This window comes from Prinia subflava, chromosome 3 (assembly GCF_021018805.1).
Source record: "Prinia subflava isolate CZ2003 ecotype Zambia chromosome 3, Cam_Psub_1.2, whole genome shotgun sequence".
In the NCBI taxonomy this organism is placed as follows: Eukaryota; Metazoa; Chordata; class Aves; order Passeriformes; family Cisticolidae; genus Prinia; species Prinia subflava.
Window position 1 is genome coordinate 57,757,821 of NC_086249.1, and position 20,860 is coordinate 57,778,680.

Sequence of the window (20,860 nt, forward strand, 5' to 3'; positions counted from 1 at the left end):
TGGTAAGACCTCAAATATATATTCTGTCATAGCATCCTACAAGCCTTAAGGGACATCCTACAATGTCCCTTAGGACAGGGGAGCTAATGCAAAAAGTCTTATGCAGGCTGAATATGTTCATATGAATATGAACATGCTTTAATATGTGCTACAGCGGTAGAAGTTAAAGCCAGACTGGACTTGGTTTCCCAAACTGACTGTTTCCACACTTGATCATCTGAACTACTGTACTGCTGTACAGCAGATTTTACAACCAGGGTAATTAGAAGAATAATAGCCAAATTTTGTGGATCACAAACCTAAAAAATTTCTTCTCCCTCACTCTGCACAGTTAGTATTAACCTTTTGACTGAGAATGGTGTTTAAGATTTGTGCAAGAGCACTGCAGAACGACAGTTTGTGAGCCTCTTAGCAGTGCACCTGGAAGAAGAGCTCTCTGGTTTCTGGCAGCAGCGCTGGCAATGGTTTAATGCTGCAGCGAGCTGCTCCTTTTCTGCCACTTCAGTTCCGTGAGCCGCCTCTAATTTAAGTGACAGCGCTTACAGAGGGAGCGCTGTTGGCACAAAGAGAGCGGGAATGGCTGCCCGGGGGTGAAGAGAGCAGCAAGACCACTCGCCCCTTTGGGGTACGCTTGGTTAGACGATTCATCTAGAGCGTGAAGCTGCAATTCAGTCATTTGAGCGCAAAGATCCATTTAACCTACCTGGGAAGTGAACTAAACACTGGGCTTGCCCTAGAACTGCGGCAAAACCCCCTCATGCATTCTTCCGCAATTGTTTCAGATGGGATGATCATTAAATGACTCCAATGGAGCAGCCTAATGGGGAGGCTGCAACTTACTGAATAGCTACAGTTGCTTACCAACACCATCCCTGGGACTCCTGGATCCCTTTTGGTTTATGTTTGTATATGAACGAACAAAACCAGTTTGTGGACAGCCACCCAGGCTTTTAGGCGCTACGGCGGTACAAATATTTAATAATAATCAGGAAACTTGAAGAAAATCATGCAAACACATTAAAATGGCAAAAAAAATATTTTTAGCAATTACAGATGACTTGATGTTCTCGCATCAAACAAATGGAACAAGAAATTTTCACTTGAAGGTGTTACAGAGCTGTGTTTTCAGCTGATAAGGATGCAATTCAATTACTTCAAATTATCAGGTAGAAATGAAATTCTAAAATGTGAAAAATGAATATGAAATTCTTCAACTGTCATCATTGTGCCTGTTTTGTAAAGCTAGTTGGTTTTTCCTTCTTTTGGGTGATTTGCAGAATATGGTATGAGATCTGGTTATTTTGACTTTATTTTTGTTACTGAATTCTTTATACAAATCCCTTATGCTCCCACTAATATTTTAACTACCTTCAAAATCAAATTCTCTGATGTTAGTCCAAAGTTTTCATGCTTTCTTCTTGCTTCAGCTTTTTATGTCTCTTTGAATCGATTCTTCATAGTAATCCCTTTTAGCTGTCCCTTACTTTTATCCATTTACTTCATCATTTCTTATCCTTTAATCTGCCTAACACTTTTTATCCCCCCATCTCATTAACAGTGTTTCAGTAGGAAGACAGTCTTTTTGTTATATAACTTTTCTTCTTGAAGTCAGTCCCCTTTTCCCATTTATTTTCAATTGTAAGATTCAATGCACATTTAAGTTTAAAATCACAATTTCTCTCATATTGAGCACAGTACTCCTTTGCCCATGACATCTGACATGCCTCTCATGTAATTCTAGTGTTTAAACTATAATGATAAGGAAAGTATCATTCTCAAATTCTTTACACAATGTAGTTAGGTATTAGCATAAAATATATAGCTCAGTTAATGGGAATCAAAAACTTTGGACAAAGAAAGCAACTTTCCACAGTCCTTATCCACAGAGCTTTAAAAATACATGTCTGTTCTTGATGAAAGAACAGTTTCTCTTCAGATCATCCCAAACAGAAGTGTAAATGCAGCACCCATGCCAGAAACAGATGTAGTTTTTGGTGAGAAGCTACAGGTTTTTAACAATTCTTTTTTTATTACGATCATTAGCATTGTCCAAGCTTCTTGAAACAAATTGTAAAATCTGAAGGGAGCACTCTATTGGAAGTTCTGAAGTACATAAAGTACTATGGGCAATAATTGCCATAGCATGTGCTGCAAGTGAAACCAACCACAGACTCAGACTTTTTTGAATTGTTGATACCCTGCCATTATTTTTGTTCTAAACATAGACATTAGATGCAAATCCTCTTAAAGTAAGGGATATTATTGAAGTGACCAAACATAGATAAAGCTAACTAAATGTAAGTGCCTCTGAACACTTTGGATTTGATATGCTTATCAATGGAGTACTACATGTAAAGGTTATTTTTCCAAATAAAATGGAAAATGTATTCTTTCTGTTTATTAGAGGATGTATGTTTAGTTCTCTAAGACCATACCTTGATAATATATGCTGTTTCTGCACATGGCACCACAGCAGCCATTTCATATATCATATCTGGGTCTTCAGTTCATACTCAGTGTTAAAAGGATTAAGACCTGCAAAATGGTAAGCAACCACAGCTCTCAGTAACTTCTTAAGCAGCAAAGAGACCTCAGCATCTCATATGATCAGACTGTTAATTGCTAGTAATTATCCATCCCTTTAAGCTTTCTAGCCACAATTTTAATTGCAGAAAAATATTAAGTTATTAGAGGAGCTGTAGGCTTGACTTTACAATCCCATAATTTATGCATAACTTCAGTCACCTTGGACTATTATTTCAGTAATATGCCCTGAAGCTGGAATTGCTTCTGATTCAATTGCTTTTCTAAGAATGATCTCACTTAGCTGTCTGGGAGTTCATGCTCCATTTCCATATTTGCATTAGTTGAAACTAGTCATATTTTATTTTACTTTCAGATCACCTTTTTTTTCAGATCTGAGATACAGGTATTTTTACTTTAAAAACCATTTAATTAATTTAAAGTACCCATTCTTATTTGAAGACTGTAATGAAATAACTTCTAGAGAAACAATTCAATTACTAGAAAGTTCAGTAGAATGGATGTATTACCTGGACTTTAAGCTTTAGCTTAAAGAGAAACTCTGCTAGAGAAACTCAGGTGCCTCTTCTTTTAAAGTACATAAAAACCCTCATTAAAAATAACGAAAATTGTACATTTTGCAGGGTGTATAAGTATTACAATAGTTTAAAATGCAATGCCAAAGTTTTGAGTAAGGCAAATTGGTCTTCCAGAGATGAGTCAATAGCAGAGGACAATTGCTGCAATTTGTAAACAATAAAAATGATGAAAATTTAATCTGGTAAGAGGTGGATTTGTTTTAGTGTTTTCTTCTTAAATGGCACTAATCTTTTTTGATCAAAATGACAGACTGAATTTGTTCTGCCAATAAGACCCACTCCAAAACAGATTTAGGGGAACTGGAATGAGCAAAGTTCATAAGAGAATAATCCCTAGCTAGAAATTTTATAAACATCTCTAGAACTTGAAGGAACTGGCACATTTTATGTCTCTTTTCAGTGTATTGTTATTCAATTTAATGTAGCACTGATTAAGAGAGACAATTTATTAAATTATGATATTTCTCTTCAAAGAGAAATTTGATTGGGGAAAGATTCTTACTTAAGTCATTTTTTCATACCACAGTCATCCTATGAAACTCTCCAGCAGAGCAGACTTTGAATCCAGTGAAGAACCACAACACATTTTATTTAAAACTCAGTTTTAATCTGGAGTCCTGTGTAATCACAGCACCTTTCCCTGTGGAAGCATTTGAAATTTGTTGGGGGTTTTGGTGTTGTGTTTTTTTTTTTTAATAGGGCCCCTGTCCCCCCCCCCCCAAACTGCATCACATCAGCTTACTGGAATCGCTGTTGTTGAGGTAATACAGAGTTTGGTGGCTGTCAGCAGCTCAGATCAGCCACAAAGCTAGTTACTGGAGGAGATAGAGCAACTTCTGCAACAAGGATTTCCATATTCCCAATTATTTCTTTTATAAAAATGAGCTATTTACTTCTCTACTATTTCCTAGCCACTGCAGTAACAGTACTACAAATAAGTACTACAGTATACAAATAAGAGAAAAAAATTAGGAAGAAGAGGTGAAGTAGTGACTGCTGGAGTCTATTTCTTTCCCTAACAGTGCCTGCTTACATCTACCTCATTTGTGATTTGGAAGGGATCCTGGTCCGTTCCAATTCTCTAGCAGTGGAAACTAAGACAGGATTTCTTGTTAATTCCAAAGCTAAAAGGAATGCATTGATATTGTTTCACAAATATATTATTACAAAGGATGAACCACAGGCTAGAAAGGCTAGCAAATCTGGAGTAGAGTGCAGAAATAACACGAAAGAGAGATGCTTTGGAAGGCAAGAGTACTTTGAAGGGCACAAATCATGTCTCTTCAAGAGGAAAATGCAAATGACTATTATGACTTCTAGTGTACCACAACTGAAGTGTTATTGCAGCTTCTCCACTTCATACTCTATGTGTGGTAAAAGAAGGTACAGCTTAGCATGAACAACAGGGCACTAGTAGGCTCAACACAATACCAAGAATGGTGCCAGTGTAGCTGCTAACATTAAAAAAAAAAAAGAACAGATGGGAACTCCTTAATCCTCTTTCTCATCGTCCTTGACTCTCTCCTAGGTAAACTGACATCTGTTGTCTTCACTCTGTTGACTGCCGAGTATCTCTCATCTCCCCACATTCCCAACTGCGAGAAGCAGCGTGGCACAGCACACCTGCACACACAGTGACTCAGGCCAGACATGCACTTACATTCCTCATTTTAAATGTAAACTTCACTACCATTCTAAAGCTTCATGTCTCATTGCAGCATCCAGGACTTCCCTGCTCAGAAGCATCACTAGGAAGGAAGCCTGTCTTGCTTTTATTTGGGCAAGCACTCAGATGAATATTTTTTTACAAACACGTGTAAACTGCCAAAGACTCAACAGTGATGACATTCATAGGGAACAGAAAAATTCTTTTCAGCTTCAATAATATCAAGAACATCTGAATATCACTTCTCAGATTCAGAAGAAATTCACAGAGGAATTAAGCACCCCGGCCGATTTCAGTGGCAGAGAAGTGTATTCCCAAATGTGGCATAAAGACACTGATACCTAGACTGCAAAACAGAATATGGAACAAGAATTTTAGAGTCGTCAAAGGGCATGAAAACCTTGGATAGAGAAATGAAAATTCTTTTTCTATGATCAAGATACAGATCTAGAAAAATCTCCTTGAAAGATGTATAAACAGGGAAAAGAGTAAAATGAGAATAGGTCCCAAATGCAATATGATACCATCTGAAGAGCGAGTCATAATGCAGAAATGTTAGTATAATTAAGTTAATGATGCAAACTGCTGCAAATAGGCAGTGTATGGTATGTATTCTGTTATCATTAAAATGCTGTTGTTTATGTAACTGGAAATCTTTGTGCTCATCTTGATAATAATTAAAAGAGAAGTTAGTTTGTTTCCCTACAATGTAAGAAGTGAGATGGAAGTTATGGTGACATGAATTCCTAGTTCCAGATCCAAGCTACAGAGGGGAAGAAACCAGAGGTCCTTATCCCATAGCCAGATGTGCTGCCAAAGGATTGCTGTGAGGCGAGACTGTATGTGGCAGTGCCACCTGGTGACCGATGCTGGGACGAAGTCCTCTGGAATTATTATCTGGCACAGAGATTTATTGTATGAAATAATAAATTTTCCTTACTTTTCCAAAGCTCATTATGTAAAGTGCAAAACTGACATTGACACTTCCAATTTATATAGATGTAACAATATTTGTAATGTAAACACTGACAGAGTATTTGGCAACTACAGTATTTACACATATCAAACAGAAAGGGTTCTTGAACAAGGGCAGCTTTGTCATTTGTCATAGCAGGGAAATGCAGTTTTAGGGAAGAGAAAACCCAGAAATACCCAAAAATTAGTCTTCCTTCATGGAGAAGATCAGCGATCTCAGCTTCCTTACTTCCTCCCTTCCTCAATGACACAAAGTCATACATAATTAAGAGACATACTCCAGTAACTCAACTAAATGCCAGGTCATTTCTCCGCCTTCTCTCAGAAAAGCCTTGGAAACAAGAATCAAGAAGTCTTTCCAAGCACCCAGGACTGGGTATGAGGAATGCTGAGCATCATCCTTCTGACTTGTGTGCTGGTTTTGCTGGGGAATAATTCCTTTTCTTTACAGCACCTACTAGGGGGCTGGATTTGTGAGATTTTTGTTGTTGTTGTTGCTGAGAAGTGGTAACATAGAGCCTTTTCTGCTTCTCACACCACCCCACCAGGGAGTGAGCTGGGTGTGCATGAGTAGTTAGGAGGGGAGAGTTGGGACACCTGATCCCAACTGACCCAAGGGACATCCAACACCACATTACATCAGCTCAGTATATAAAGTGGGGGGAGAAAGGGGGGGAACAGTTTGAGTGATGGTGTTTGTCTTCCCAAGTAATCATTACACAGGATGAGGCCCAGCTTCCCTGGGGATGGCTGAACACCTGCCTGTCCTTGGCAAGTGGGAAATGAATTCCTTGGTTTGCTTTGCTTGCCTGTGCAGCTTCTGCTTTACCTTTGAACTCTCTCTACCTCAACCCAGGAGTTTTCTCACTTTTGCCCTTCCAATTCCCCCTGCTGTCCCACAGAAGGGGGACTGAGCAAGCAGCTGTGTGGTGCTTGGTTGTCAGTCGGGGTTAAACCACAGCACCTCATACACTAAAGAGCCAAGAGCAGATCTGTATGAGTGTGGACACTGCTGTACAACGAAAGCAAAAGTAAAGGAAGTATTTGGCCAAAATTTCACAGTGACAAGCAAATCCAGTCATGAGCTGGCGGAGTCTCAGGAAGGAAGCACTGCAACAGCATACTGCAAGCTCAGGTCAAGGCACTCAGGTCAGGTACTGACCTGCAACAATCCAGCTTCCTAATGAAGCAAATGCCCGGCAAGTTATCAGCCCAACCAACGAGTGTGAAACTGCACTAAAAATCCATCTGGGAAAGGAGCTCTGGCATGATCAGCCACAGAATCTTGGACAGGATAGAGGCTGCTCAGTTTTAAGTGTTTCCCCCCCGGCCACAGTCCCTAGCCATTAGTAGAGGTTCTTCAGAGATAGGGATTTTTTTTTTTCTCTGCAGGTAGATCAAATGACTCAAGACAGGTTTTTGTGTTATTCTAGTACCCACAAAGTCTTAACAGAACCAGCCTGCATGCCTCTGCAGAGGAGGGAAAATTAGCCTCTCATTACACCTACAGCCAAGAAGGTAATAAAACATTCAAAAAGGGCAAACAAGAAAAAGAAATATTCTTCCCCCAATTTATCAACTCTCTACCTTTGTTTTTAATTCAGCCAAGGCTGAATGTGTCTTCTAATAGTCAAACAAAGTGCAAAGGCTTAAAAAGGGGAAGGTAAAAAATAAACGGGGTGGGCTCACAATGAACAAGGTCACATACCTTCCAAATGTGGTTAAAGAAAGGCAGAACAATTTTATGGAAGGAGAAATCGAGACATGCTTTTACTTGGCCAAAGTGTGCAGAAGCTGAATATATAAAACACTAGTGCACAGATATCCTCCAGCCATTTTTGCACTCCTTCTGTGGAGCTTTCTACAAAAATAGCTTTCTGCAAGTGGGCAGGTGTCTTTGAAATTCATGGAAAAAAAAAGTGACGTGATGAAGACAACAGTCATGGCTAGGACATTCCTTCATTATTCCCTGCCCTGAATTTGTTGATTTGTGCAAAACTCCACCCCCCTTTGCTTCCTCCTGGCTCTCTTCTAGGCAAATGTTGGAAAAAATTAAAATGTTTACTTGTCTCCTAAATAGAGTTAAGGAAAGAAAATCACTTAAATGCAATTTCCTGCAAAATTTCCTTAATCTCATGTGTCCTCTGTCTTTTCTTGGTTCAATACAACATTTTGTCTAGCTTTAGGTAATTGATACAAAGAGTCCTTGCAGCCTGCAGTTACCCATCACTGGTACCCATCACAGAGAAAGACTGCATATGTCTGAACTTCATCCTAATTTAATAAGAAATTTAGTCATTGTCTAGTCCTGAACTTTACTCACTGCTGTATTTACAAGATAGACTTCCATGCAGTAGGCTTAAAACAAAACACAGACTAGCTTTGTCTTTATTACCTACATGTTTAATGACTGTCTGTGGACTTACAAAAATATTCATGTTATACAATTTCTATTCATCAACAATTAGAATTAGGAACACATAAGGACTCCTGATTCTCTTTGAAAAGATCTGGTTTCTGCATATATAGACAAACAAATCACCAGCTTGTCTGGACATATGATATTGTTACCCTTAAAACTGTTATGGTTTTCGTTTGGTATCCTTTTAATAAAACACTTAATTCGTTCATTACTCAGTAGAGGAATTCCTGCTGATAGTGATGAGGACACATTTCAAAAGTTTGAGTACATAGCCAACTTTAAATCACAACTCTGAAAATTCTCAAGACAGTAAATTGATACAGTATTCATGTCCAAGCATCTTCCAGCCAGAATTACAACCTGCTGGAGTGCAGGGCCATTTAAAAAAAATATTCATCAATACTTCTAGGATATCTGACTTGACAAAATAAAAGCCTTTAGAAAGGCTGACAACTTTCTCCTCTTGCTGATGGAGCAAGCAAAAATGCTAACTGGGAGTTTCCTCATTACCTTCCAACATCTACTGAATTGTTAAGATATGATTAATTAAATCTTCTTTTCCATGCAGTTCCAATGAAGGCACAAGTATTTCCAGCTATATGAAGAATTTATGTGCATCAGAACCCATAGGAAGTTATTTGTGAGGCTCCAGCTTTACTAAAAAAAAAAAAGGCAACCTTATTTTTTTTCTGGAATTCTTGCATTGATGTAAACCAAATAATTCACTAGGTCAAAGCATGACAATGCTTTCCAGTTATAGCAGCCTTGCCCTCCAACTTCTGCAAATTAAAAAACAGCAACAACCAAAAGAAACAAAACAAAACAAAAAAATCAGCTGATCACTTTTCCATACACATTTGTTAGCTGTATGTTCAGCCCTGAGCCCTTGCAGACATACAAGGGAAGAGGCAAACGGGAAGTGTGCTCCCAAGAGCATTTTGTGACACTGCGCCAGGAGGGTCCCAGAAAAGGCCTCTGCCCTCCCCAGCCACAAAGCAAACACCTCAGATTTCAGCCAGCATAAAGAAAGTATCATCCAGATCCACAGTCATGGCCGAAAACTTCTGTCAAAACCAAGACTGTTCCACTTATTCAGGCTTCTAATCAATCCCAGGTACTGTTTTTATGCATCATGCATAATGCCTAAAATAGGGGCATTCCTGAAAGGACTGTAGCATATGCAGCACGCACAGTGTGCTGCAGTTTATTTTCACAGCACAAAAAGGCAGGCATAACCTGTATCAATGACTTTCAGCCAGCTCTTAAAAATGTTAATTTAAAAAACAGATTTGAGTTAATCAGGTAGAGTAGATGTTTGCATTTTAAGTGGGCCTGAAATAATTTGAGAACTTGTTCCAGTGAAGCTGGTACTCAGTCTCTACCAGCCTGATGCTGAAGCAGAAACTTCAGTCAGCTTATCAGTGTGAATTATCTTTCTTCAGATTAACTTGCTCTACTACACCACCTGCACATCTGGAGATGCAACACTATTGCATTTTTTACATCCCCCAATATTTGCAGTATGTTTTGTTTTATGGAAAATTCAAGGTAAAAATAATTAAGAGAAGAGCATGCAAGAACATTGGATTTATCATTCCCCTTTAGAAATGCCCCCACTCTTCAACATCAAAGTCAAAATTTTGTTTGTTAGGACACTTCTTAGGGCAAGTGTGCAGAATACAGTGCAGTGGCTGCCTGTTACAATGCAATATGGAAAGAAATCTTTTTGTGCAAAGAAATCTTTTAGTGGATGCCTGTTACAATGCAACACGCAAACAATCTTTTAGTGTGGTCCCTTCTCTGATGTGCTTGGCTACCTCTCCAGCCTGAATTCTCAAGTTTCCTCTTGTCCTTTCTAGTTCAGAGGTTGAAAGGAGGTAACTACATCAATATTTTAATTTAATTAGAAAGAAGATGGCTGACCAAAACATCAAGCAGAATGCTACAGATTAACAATGAATCAAATGAAAAAGCAGAAACCCATTAAAATACTTTGGAATTAATTTGCCTTTGTAGCTTTATTTAAAATTGACCTCTGGGCTTCATTTGAGAGAATTTTGGGTCTCTGGAAAAACTTAATGCATTAATTCAGTCTTTATAAGCCTAGGTGGTTGGAAATAAGTATTTGAAGCTGTTAAGACAAGTACATTCTGCAGTTATTAAAAGACTGGAAGCCAGATCTGCAAATAGCTGCAATCAATTACCTGACAATGCTATTCTTCAAGAGTAGCTGTATGCTAGTTACACATAACTTCATATTCTCCTTATACGTAATACTACTGTTGAGTCCAAGCCCATCCTAATTTTACAGACAAAAATATTAACATGGAATTTACACTTCTTCCCAGTAAACATTTTCAGGTGTCTTGCTGAGTTTAGTGTCTAGTTTCTTACTCGTGGCTATTAGGAAGTCTACAGAAATGCTTCTCCATACATGTCCTGATCTTTTGTCTACCAGGAAAAACACATGGACATGTTTTCATAAACACTGCAGAGCTGACTTCAAGTAATCAAAAGCGAAGAGATCTTCACAGCGATGCAAGGGTGATGCTGACCAGTTCCTGTCAAGAAGACAAGGATACATACCTTGCTGAACAATGGCACTTTATTCCCTGTGCAAAATGGAAAGTTTACTTGATCCTTCTCCAACATGTCACTGGAAATAAGAGTTCCCTTCAAACTGTTTCAAGAACAGATGCCATTTCCTTGAACTGTCTGATGAAGTTCTAAAAAGCAAGAATTGAGACAAACTTCAGTTGCTTGAAGAAAAGCTCAAACTAGCATTTAAGACAAAAACACACTGTCCATATTTCTCACTTCCAATGTACAGCTTGAACTGAAAGTTTCTGGGTTTTTTTTCTGTGGACCAGTTGGCATTTGAACACATTAATTACAAAATCTACAAAGGGGATGCCTTAACACCACGGGCTTGCCTATTAACAGGGAAAGATGCTACAAAAGAAAAATAAAAAGTAGCTGTCATGCCATAAAAAATAAAATAAAAAACCCTTTCTCACACAAATATTTCTACTGCCAGCTGAAGTAATCCAGACTTTCAAATGTAGCATTTATTTCTTGAAGTAGCTGAACAACAAATTATTAAATAGGCTTCAACCAGAATAAATACAACATTTCACAACACCCAAGGATTCAGAATATCCTTCTCAATTTTCTGCTGATCAAATTCCAATGATCTATTTAAGTTTGTATGATATTCTAGGTGATGTACTGACCCTCTGAACAGGACTGACAATACAAGGGCCATGTTTATGAAAAATTAAAATTACGTACATTCATAGATGGAGACATAGCAATTAAGAGTCAGTGGTGATAAAGCAGACTGAGCTCCATTCCTAATCATTAGCAATTGTTAGGCTTAAGCTAAGTTTTACATTTTCAGGCTGGGGAACAGTTCTGCAGATCAAAAAAATTTTATGAATTTTTAATATGGCTGATGCCAGAATGATAGCTGGCAAGCTCTGAAAGATTTTATATCTTTGGTTGTTAGTTTATTTGTAAGAGAAACGATCAATTACTGTTAAATTAACATTTTCAGCTAAGTGATATAGAACTAAATACTATGAAGTAAGTATTTAGCTTCCGTGTTTTACAGTTATTTAATGCTTCGTGTTTGCATGACTGTGAGTGTAAATAAGCAGCACAAAGATATGCATCAGGGTACACAGCTGACCCTCACAACGATGGCACTGATGTTTTTAGGAGACTGAACATTCAAGTAACACTCACTACAAACCTTGAACTGTGGGATTGTCATTTCAAAAGATTTGTCTGATATTTGTCCGGCAGGGTCCGCCACTGTTAGTGTCACTGTGACATACGGGTACTTCAGAGACCTGCATGTGTCAGAGCTCATGGCAACTCCAAGTTTCCACTTCATATCCACAAACTACAAAGATGAAAATCATTGGAAATAGTATCAAAGAGAGAGATCTACCCCCCATTGCTATTCACTTGGAGGGACAGTTCACAGACAATATAGGACATCTAGAGATCTTACCCAAAAGGAAAACAAACATGAACATTCAGGTGAATGTTTAGTGAATACAAATCATCCGCCCTTCCCTTTAATGGTGAATAAATAAGTAATTTAATAAGTTATTTCACTTTATCTGTTTTCCTTATTCAAGTACAATCAACAGTCAAGTACACTCTTCTTAAAATTCTAGTAAGAGGAGCTTAAGCCACAGAGTTCACCCAGCTCGTATATCATGCTTGGGGTTTTTTGTCATGTTTTCTTTGTTTTACAAGTTTCTAAATCAAAACCGAAGTTTATAAGTCTAAAGCAAATAATCTATAATAGCAATAACAAAGTAAACTGATGGCATTTCATAACTGCATTTTAGATAAATCAAAGTACAACAGATACGTTTCAGACAAATAAGTTATAATTTTTAGCCTTTCATGAAACAGGGCCTTTGGAAGTTTATACCAAGCCTCAGAAAAAGATTCTCCTTTCCTAATCTCAAGCTCTTTTCACCTGCTGTCAGAAAAAAATAAATCTTAAAATGTAAACAGATTTCTATTTTTTCAAGTAAAAAGGGAATGCTGGAAATTGACAGAAAGCATCCTTTAGAATAATGGTTAAATTTACGGGAGAAAAAGAATAAGCAGTCAAGTGCTAGTATTAACAACTTTAAAGAACAATTTACACTTAAAACAGATTTACATAATGAGCCAATACAACAGTCTGCCAGACTGAATGCCATTCATCTTCCCTAAGAGTACTACAAAACATGAATTTTTTAAAAGGTACAATATGTGATTTCATCATCCAAACAATAATATTAGAAAACTGTTCAGCATGTAGACAACCTTCACTGTATATGCTACTTTATCTGGGTAGGTATCTGGCAACATGTAACCATACACACAGGTAGAAAAGCTTTCAGCAGGCTATCCACCACTGCCTGCCTGACAGCACAACACAACACACACAGCGAGACACTGACATCTCTGACATGTTCATCATTACTCAGCTGCACTTTGTCCTTTAGTTACCTGTCCCACTGTGGCCATATTTCGTGCATCTTCTGACACAGCAATGGCTTTGCCCTGCTCGTTCCACACGTGACGAATAACCTGAACTGCATGTTTTGGCAGCGTGCTGACGCCACTGCCCAAGGTGGTGACAAGTTCTTCTGTAGAGAGGTTGTTTCTGGCTGCTGTGCTGTAATAGATACATCCGGAGATCACTGCATCAGTTTCATTCTCCACCATTTTAATACAGTTCCTCATTCCACCCCAAAGAGACAGTTTGTATTTCTACTTTACGTCTACTTTAAAACAATTCAGCAACCCGTGATTACTTTTTTTCCAGACTGTTACTGATCTTTTGTATCCCTGTGCAAAAAGCATGACCTTAATATGGCTTAACATGCAGAGGCCCAGCTTTGCTGGGCTCGCACAACATCCAACATCAAACCAAAAAACCCACAGCCTTCAAGTGCTGTAACAGCTGGAAGAGGGCACAAGTCAGTGAGGGGGGTGTGTGTAGAGCAGTTAAACAGTATCATCACTTTAGGAACAAAACCATTTAATTAAACACTCAGGAGGTGGAACTGAAGTACCACCAAAGTAAGTAAGGACGGACTTCTAGGTCTTGGTACTAACAGGAGTCAAATGATGCCATAAGTCTGAAGGAAAATTGCCACTTGATTTCCTCTACAGAAACAAGCAATCAAAAAATCCTACTCTATGTTTGTTCATGCAGGTTCATTCCTCTTAAAGAAGCATTAATACAAGAGACAGTGAGTTGGTCCTCCAAGTACATGGTTGAACATAACTTCAGACATTCTATTTTATAGATGGAAAAGTAATATTTTAAATTTCTCCTAGTATATTTTCCTGAATTGCATTAATATTACATAAAATGTTTAGATACTAGACATTAAAAGAACAAGATCTTGAAAATTTTATCTTTCTAAAAATAGAAAAAATTATGAACTAAAAATACTACCTAAAAACTCAGCTCATGGCAGAATGTAATATTATAAGCTCTGTATCCTTTAAAAAGGCATCAATGCTGATTTCTGATGACCAAGAAACAAGAAGTTTTTAAAATACACTTTTTCCAGGCAAAGGCCCAGCTGACTTAGCTTTATGTGAGCTTAACTTCCTCTATCTTGCGACTAGTTGTAGAGCTTGCAGACAGCATCTTGGAACAATTTCCTCTTTATTTTTTAATTACAAAAAGTGATACTATATATTAAGTAACTATACTTTTTGATGACATAAACTAAGCCCAGGTGTTCTTTTCTGTGTACTGAGACTAACAAACTTTTGCCCTTTTGCCAAATCAATTCATTTTATACCCACATTTGATATAACTTTTCAATACCACCATTAAGTTGTGATGGAAGGAAAAAAGATATGGTGCAAAGTAAACTATTTTGTGCTTACCTAAATAGAAATGAAAGAATGTTGGCTATTTTTGCCAGGTCACCAACATTAATGTCAACCCCCGATGTTTGAATTCTCTAGAAACAGAATGTTCAAACAATTACAAATAATAAATTACACATTCATAAAAGCATCTTTGTATATACACACACACAAGAAACCCCACGTCAAGCTGGGAATTCTATCATTAACAGCAGATACAGCTACTATTCTGGCTTACAAAGGCGGGTGTGCCAGCTTACCTGACACAATTCAGCTGTATTTATACCCGGGATCTTATGGTTCAGATGTTGAATTATTTGTTCACACTGTGAAAAAAACATGTTTGAAAACATTGTTGATACAAAAATGCACAACAAGAAGAGTGAAGACTGCAGAGTAAAGAATGAAATAATTGAAATGACTGGTTTTTAAATTCCATCAAACCCAAGGAAAGAAAACGAATCAAATCAAGACTTTAGTTTCTACCTCATTATTGCTAATTAACACACTAGTTTCACATTAACTGTTCAAACGCACACTGCAGTAAACAAGCTAAGTGTTTTTTAGATAAGTTGCCTTGACATATCATTTAAATGATAGACAAAAATAGATTTTTGGAAGTCTTCTGTGTTACAAACATAAATTTAAATCAGACCCATTGCTCTTAGCAGATCTGTTTTATGAGTCAAGTCAAGCTACCACATACCTAAGGTTCCTTTTGCATCACACAAAACTCGAAAGAGCTTAAATAAAAAGGCTTCCTGGAGTGCCAGAAGCCCTTCCCCATCCCATTTATCGCCCTACTTACCAGCTCTGCAAAAAAGTCTTGAGGTATTAAACGAATCTTGTCTGCTGCACCACCACCATCTGAAAAACAGTAGCGATCAGAAGCAAATTCCTAAATAAAATGCTACAGTAATTAACCTAATCTTTCTCTGAAAAATGCCTAGGCCATCATGCACGCATTTACCTTCACTTAACGCAATTAGTTTTAACCCACACGTACCTAGAGAGAGCCCCGGCTGCCCGAGCCCCCCCGTCCCTCACCGCGGGTCGCCCCCGCCCTCACCCAGCGCCTCCAGCGCCCGCCCGAGCGCGCCCGCCGAGCCGCCGGCCATGGCGCCGCGCGCCCGCCGAGCCCCGCCTACCGCCACGGGGCGCTCGCCGCGCTGATTGGCTCCGAGCGCCCCAGAGCGAGGCAGCGGCGCCGCGCTGATTGGCTGCGGTGCGGAGAGCACGCGCTGCTCCCGCCTCACGGACGGCATGCGGGAGGGGCCTCGGGGAGGTTGGGAAGTGCAGAACCGCCCCGGAGGGAGTGACGCTCGCTTGGAGCTACAAGTATTTTGCTGAGATTGGTTTGCTGATAGGGTTATCTTGGTGCTCGTTGTCAAAGGTGCAGGCACGCAAATCATAGAACCACGGAATGTTAAAGGGCTTGGAAGCGGCCCTAGAGATCATCCAGCCCCAATCCCCTGCCGTGGGCAAGGGACACTCCCACCAGCCCAGGTTGTCCATCCAACCTGATCTCGAGCAGTTCACAGATGGGACATCCACAACCTCTGTGGGCAATGCATTCCACTGCCTCACCACCTTCGCAGGACAGATTTTCTTCCTAACATGTAATCTAAATTTCCCCACTTTCAGTTTGTACCCACCCAATCCCCCTTGCCCTGTCACTACATTTCCTGGTGGAGAGTCCCTCTCCAGCTTCCATGTGGGTCCCCTTCAGACTCTGGAAGGTTGGCATGAGGTTTCCACACGACCTTTTGTTCTGCGGGCTGAACAGCCCCAGCTTCCTCAGCCTGTCTTCGCAGGGAGCCGATGCCTGTTCTGTGTGCGTGCTCTGCGCAGGGTAACTTGGTACTGAATGACCACACTTTGTACAGGTGGACTGTGGAACCAGCCCATACACCTTCAAATAAAATGTGCGGTTGGGGGATAACTTGTGTAGGAAAACTATTCCTTCAGCTTTACGGGGAAATAGCCACATTTTGTAAAACTACAAACAGAATTGTGTTCAATAAGCATTTCATACTAAGTTTGGACTGTGACTGGAGTGCTAAGGCAACCCTGACCCTTCAGCAGTTTCACTTGCAAAAATAATACTTTTACACTTCTCTAGTATCAGTTTCACATTTGCTTTTAACCTTTTTCATATATATAGAGAGAATAATATTATTATCTCAGTAGATCTATTTGGAGGCTGTGACAGTAGTAAAACATTACTGATCCCACAGTAGTGCTGACTAAATGTATATATTTTCAGTAAGTGTTAATGAAAGAATTGATGCCTATATAACTTAGATCAAAGTTACAAGGTGCTTATATAGCTTGAGTTATAAGATATCAATATAACCAAACTCATGGCTTTTTATATATTTATATAACCTGATACCTATATAACCTGATATCTATATAACCTGAATCATAGTTTTTATACATATATAACCTGAATCATAACTTTTTATACAATGTAATAGCTAGTATATTTTAACTATGTGCTTAATGCTGAATAGACAAAAAAAGAAGAAAACACTTGCCAGGTGGATAGCTTTAGAGATAGTTTAGTATAGTACTAAAGAAAAATTGACAAGTGCAAAGCCAATTAGCCACAAAACAAAGAATTTAGGCCGGTTAAGACCAGCAGGCCAAGGAACACTGTAACTGCACATGCTCTGAAGACAAAGCTGAAAAAATCAGATGCAATGAAGACCTTGGAAGCCTTCATCAAAGACCCCTGACGACCTCTGAACTGGGGAGGCACAAGCACAGTGCAGAAGAACTATCTAACAACCATGAGATCATACTATGTAGATTAGTTCCAGTGTGTATGTGGTGATGTTGCAGTGATACCAAGCAATGCTTACTGTATAAATACACCACAGCACTTGACAAAGGTGGGTGAATCAGGTGGAGAAATCCCCCTCACCACCAGCGCTGCAATAAACAAATACCTGCTCTGTAGACATCGGGCTATGGAGATTTATTTCCAGCCTGTCTTTCAGGCATCAGAATCTATAATACATTTCAGGAAAAGATTAATCATTATGGAACATGGTGTGTTTTTATGAGCTTTCTACATTTATGACCTGTCTGATCTTGGCCTCTCCCTTCTAAACTATCTAATTAAGTGTGCAGATGATTTTGAGTAATCTGCATTTTTACAATCTCACGGTTGTCAGAAACTAGCAATGTATGCATTAGTGAGATCTGTCTCTGATGCCAAGGACTTAACAATCTCTTTTTTCTTAACTTACCTAACTCTAATACATACTTTGTTATCTAGAGAACTTCACATATTATTTTATATTACAATTTCATTAAGTCTCTTAATAGTGCCCTAAGTACTATGACTAATATTCATTATGGTATTTTCTTTCTTACTTTCTATCTCCTACATGTGAGGATGGGAGGTGAAGTTTAATATCTTGGTGGTTATGTAATTACAAAATCATTTGCTGAAATTTTAAAATATTTTGGGGTTTTTTTCATCAGCATATAAATATGCATTAATTTTTTTTTTAATTTGGAACAGAAGGTGGTGAAATGTGAATGGATTTTGGCTTGTCTGCCTAACCACAGAGTTAAACTGTGCATCTTTAGAAAAGTCTACCTTCTGGAAGTGTTCTCTATGAAATTTTTCATGGCAGAGAATGCAGATGGAGGCTGAGACGGTAATCTGAAATTACAGGCCCATCTTTTAGCTAGAGAAGGACCAAGAACTTCATATGAGGAGACACTGTACAGAAACTAGAAGAGAAATGTCATGAGCTACAAGTAGATTGTATAGAGAGATGCTACAGTATACTTGATAGGCCAAAGCAGAAGCTTCAGGCATAGGTATGCAGCATTACCATAGTCCTGCTAAGTGATTGCAGGGGGTGAAATAAGAGCATCGTTAGGTAATTTACTTCATTTAGTACACTTAACATTTACAGAATAGGACATAATTTGTATCAAAACCCTCTAAAGAACTACACCAAGTTCTTCAAAAAGCTCTTCAGGCACACAGGAGAAAACATATCTGTTAACTGACCTCCTCCAATGCCTGGGCCCTGAGCTGTGGGCTATCCCTAACACTCTGGCCTTTTTAGCCTCCTGGCACTTGGGTACTCCCGGGTACCACAGTACCTGGAGACACCATCTGCTCCTCATCCTGCACTCCTTCCTCCTCTCAAGACACTCTGATTTACCTGTGAGCTGGCAAAGTTTCCAGCTTTCCTGCACCCTCTCCACTCACCCCAGATGTAGATTCACGCTCAGCTCCTGTTTCCCATTGTCTCAGGTCTTTCTGCTCACAGACTGCTGGGCAGCCTGGGAGGTCCAGCTCACAGACTTCTAGAAAAACCTTGTCCAAATGTTTGCTTCTGAAAGCTCAAGGCCCTGTGCAAATGCCGCAAGGGGCTGTGTAGGTCAGCTGCATTTGTAGAGTGGTGAGCAGCAGCAGTTGGGGACAGCTGGGGCTGAGAAATCATTGAATCAATTAGGTTGGAAAAGACCTCTGAGATCATCAGGTCCAACCTATGATAAAATATTCCAATGTTGCCTACACCATCGCATTCAGTGCCATGTCCAGTCTCTCCTTAAATGCTTCCACGGATGGTGACTCCACCACCTCCCTGGACAGTCCACTCCAATGTCTAATGACCCCAACTTGGCTACAGTGTCTTTCCGTACAGTTGTAGAGAGTGATAAGGTCTCCCCTGAGCCTCCTTTTTCCCAAGTTAAACAACCCCAGCTCCCCCAGCTGTGCCTCATTAGGATGTGCTCTCCAAACCCTTCACCAGCTTTGTTGCCCTCCTCTGGACTGGCTCCAGCACCTCAATGTCCATCCTGAACTGCAGATTCCAGAATGGACACTACTGGAGGTGTGGCCTCACCAATGCCATGATGTGTTCCTTTATTTTTAGCCTTTCTGGAATAAATTGAAAGAAGGCATAACACTAAATCTGGTATGTGCACATATATAAAATGTAATCACACTGTATATGTTCTGTATGTATTAGACTGTGCTTCATCTTAGCCAAGAGGTCAAGCAATGCCATGTTTTATGGTGCTGAGATGGGAAGTATGATGGGATTTGCAGCTATAGAAGGCAAATGCTGGCTTTAATCGTGTTTAACACATCTTGTAGTAATTTTCTGCAGGACATATGGCAACCTCACCACCCAAGTCCTTGCTGCCACACTGAGGTCTTCTCAGGCAAGATGAAGCTGGGGAGCAGGCACCGATCTTTTCTCTCTGGCAGTCAGTGCCAGGACCTGAGGGAATGGCCTGAAGTTGTGTCAGGGGAGGTTTAGGTTGGATATCAGAAAAAGTTTCTTCACCCGGAGGGTGGTTGGGCCCTGGAAGAGGCTCCCCAGGGACGTGGCCAGAGCACCAGCCCGGCAGAGTTCAAGAATAGTTTGGACAATACTCTCAGGCACGTTGTGTGACAAGGACTCCTGTGACTCTGTGCAGGCCGAGGAGCTGGACTCCATGAACCTTGCGGGTCCCTTCCAACTCAAAATATTCTGTGCTTCGATGGCATGGCGGTAATTTACTGCCACTGCTGCTCAGCAGCTCCTCTGACTCCCTTTGTCCGCCTCGCCCCGTGGCCTGCCCCGTCCCTCGCGGGCGTATTTCCCTGAACGCTGCCCATACCTTCCCGCCGCGGTGCAGCTTAGCTGAAGGAGGGGCCGGGCTGCCGGAGCGCTTGGCGGGCGCTACCCACACGCCCGCGGCTCCCGCCGGGACGGCTCCAGCCCGTGTCGTGCCCCGACACCGAGCGGCCGCGCCCCCCGGCGGCGGCGGCGCGCCCCGCAGGCCGCGGCGACGGCGCGGGAGAGGAACCACCCGTTGCCCCGCTGGGAGAGTCCATTGCCGGGGGAGCCAAGAGGGCGAGGAGGGGGGGATCTCCCGGGCATCGCCGCGCGGAGCACTCCGGGGACGGACGGCGGACACCGCCAGGCGCGCCGCCTCGGCTCTCCGCGCGGAGCGGCGTGGCGGGGCGGGCGGGCGCCGGGGGATGTTTCCTCCTTCGCCCGCCCCCCCTGTGAGGCGCGGCGCGGTGACGCGGCCCCGGGTCAGGGCTGAGGCGCGGCGGCACCGTGAGGCGCTGTCAGAGCCGCGCTGAGAGGGTCCGCCCAGCTCCGCACCGGGATCCGCCGCCGCCGCTGCCATGGAGCCCCATCGCTGGCTGCCCCTGGAGGCCAACCCCGACGTGAGTGCCCGGCCTGGGCCGCGGGGCGCTGCCATGTGCGCGGGGGGCTGCCCGCCCGACAGCCTGCCTGC

The 20,860-nt window shown here is 40.9% G+C and overlaps 2 protein-coding genes across 4 annotated transcripts in view; one reads left to right on the plus strand and one right to left on the minus strand.

Moving 5' to 3' along the window:
- Window positions 1-792: 792 nt before the first annotated feature.
- On the minus strand, window positions 793-15,744 carry COMMD6 (COMM domain containing 6). 3 transcript variants are annotated; one of them, XR_010079673.1, is made up of 8 exons: window positions 15,657-15,744; window positions 15,396-15,454; window positions 14,848-14,913; window positions 14,606-14,682; window positions 13,205-13,373; window positions 11,940-12,092; window positions 10,772-10,911; window positions 793-2,535 (listed from the first exon to the last, which is right to left on the minus strand). XR_010079673.1 is itself a non-coding variant. In XM_063392228.1 (7 exons), the coding sequence occupies exons 1-7, from the start codon at window positions 15,703-15,705 to the stop codon at window positions 10,861-10,863; spliced, it is 624 nt and encodes a 207-aa protein (XP_063248298.1). In that variant the 5' UTR covers window positions 15,706-15,744; the 3' UTR covers window positions 8,129-10,860. The 3 variants fall into 3 exon arrangements, 1 of the variants encoding a protein (XP_063248298.1); XR_010079672.1 differs by lacking the exon at window positions 793-2,535 and adding an exon at window positions 8,131-8,842; XM_063392228.1 differs by lacking the exon at window positions 793-2,535 and having other exon boundaries at window positions 8,129-10,911.
- A 4,732-nt stretch (window positions 15,745-20,476) lies between these two features.
- The window catches only part of UCHL3 (ubiquitin C-terminal hydrolase L3), a 41,981-nt gene continuing 41,597 nt past the window's right edge, over window positions 20,477-20,860 (plus strand). The window contains exon 1 of the mRNA XM_063392227.1: window positions 20,477-20,789. Within this exon, the coding sequence (XP_063248297.1) occupies window positions 20,748-20,789 (42 nt within the window). The 5' untranslated portion in view covers window positions 20,477-20,747. The remainder of the gene's footprint in view (window positions 20,790-20,860) is intronic.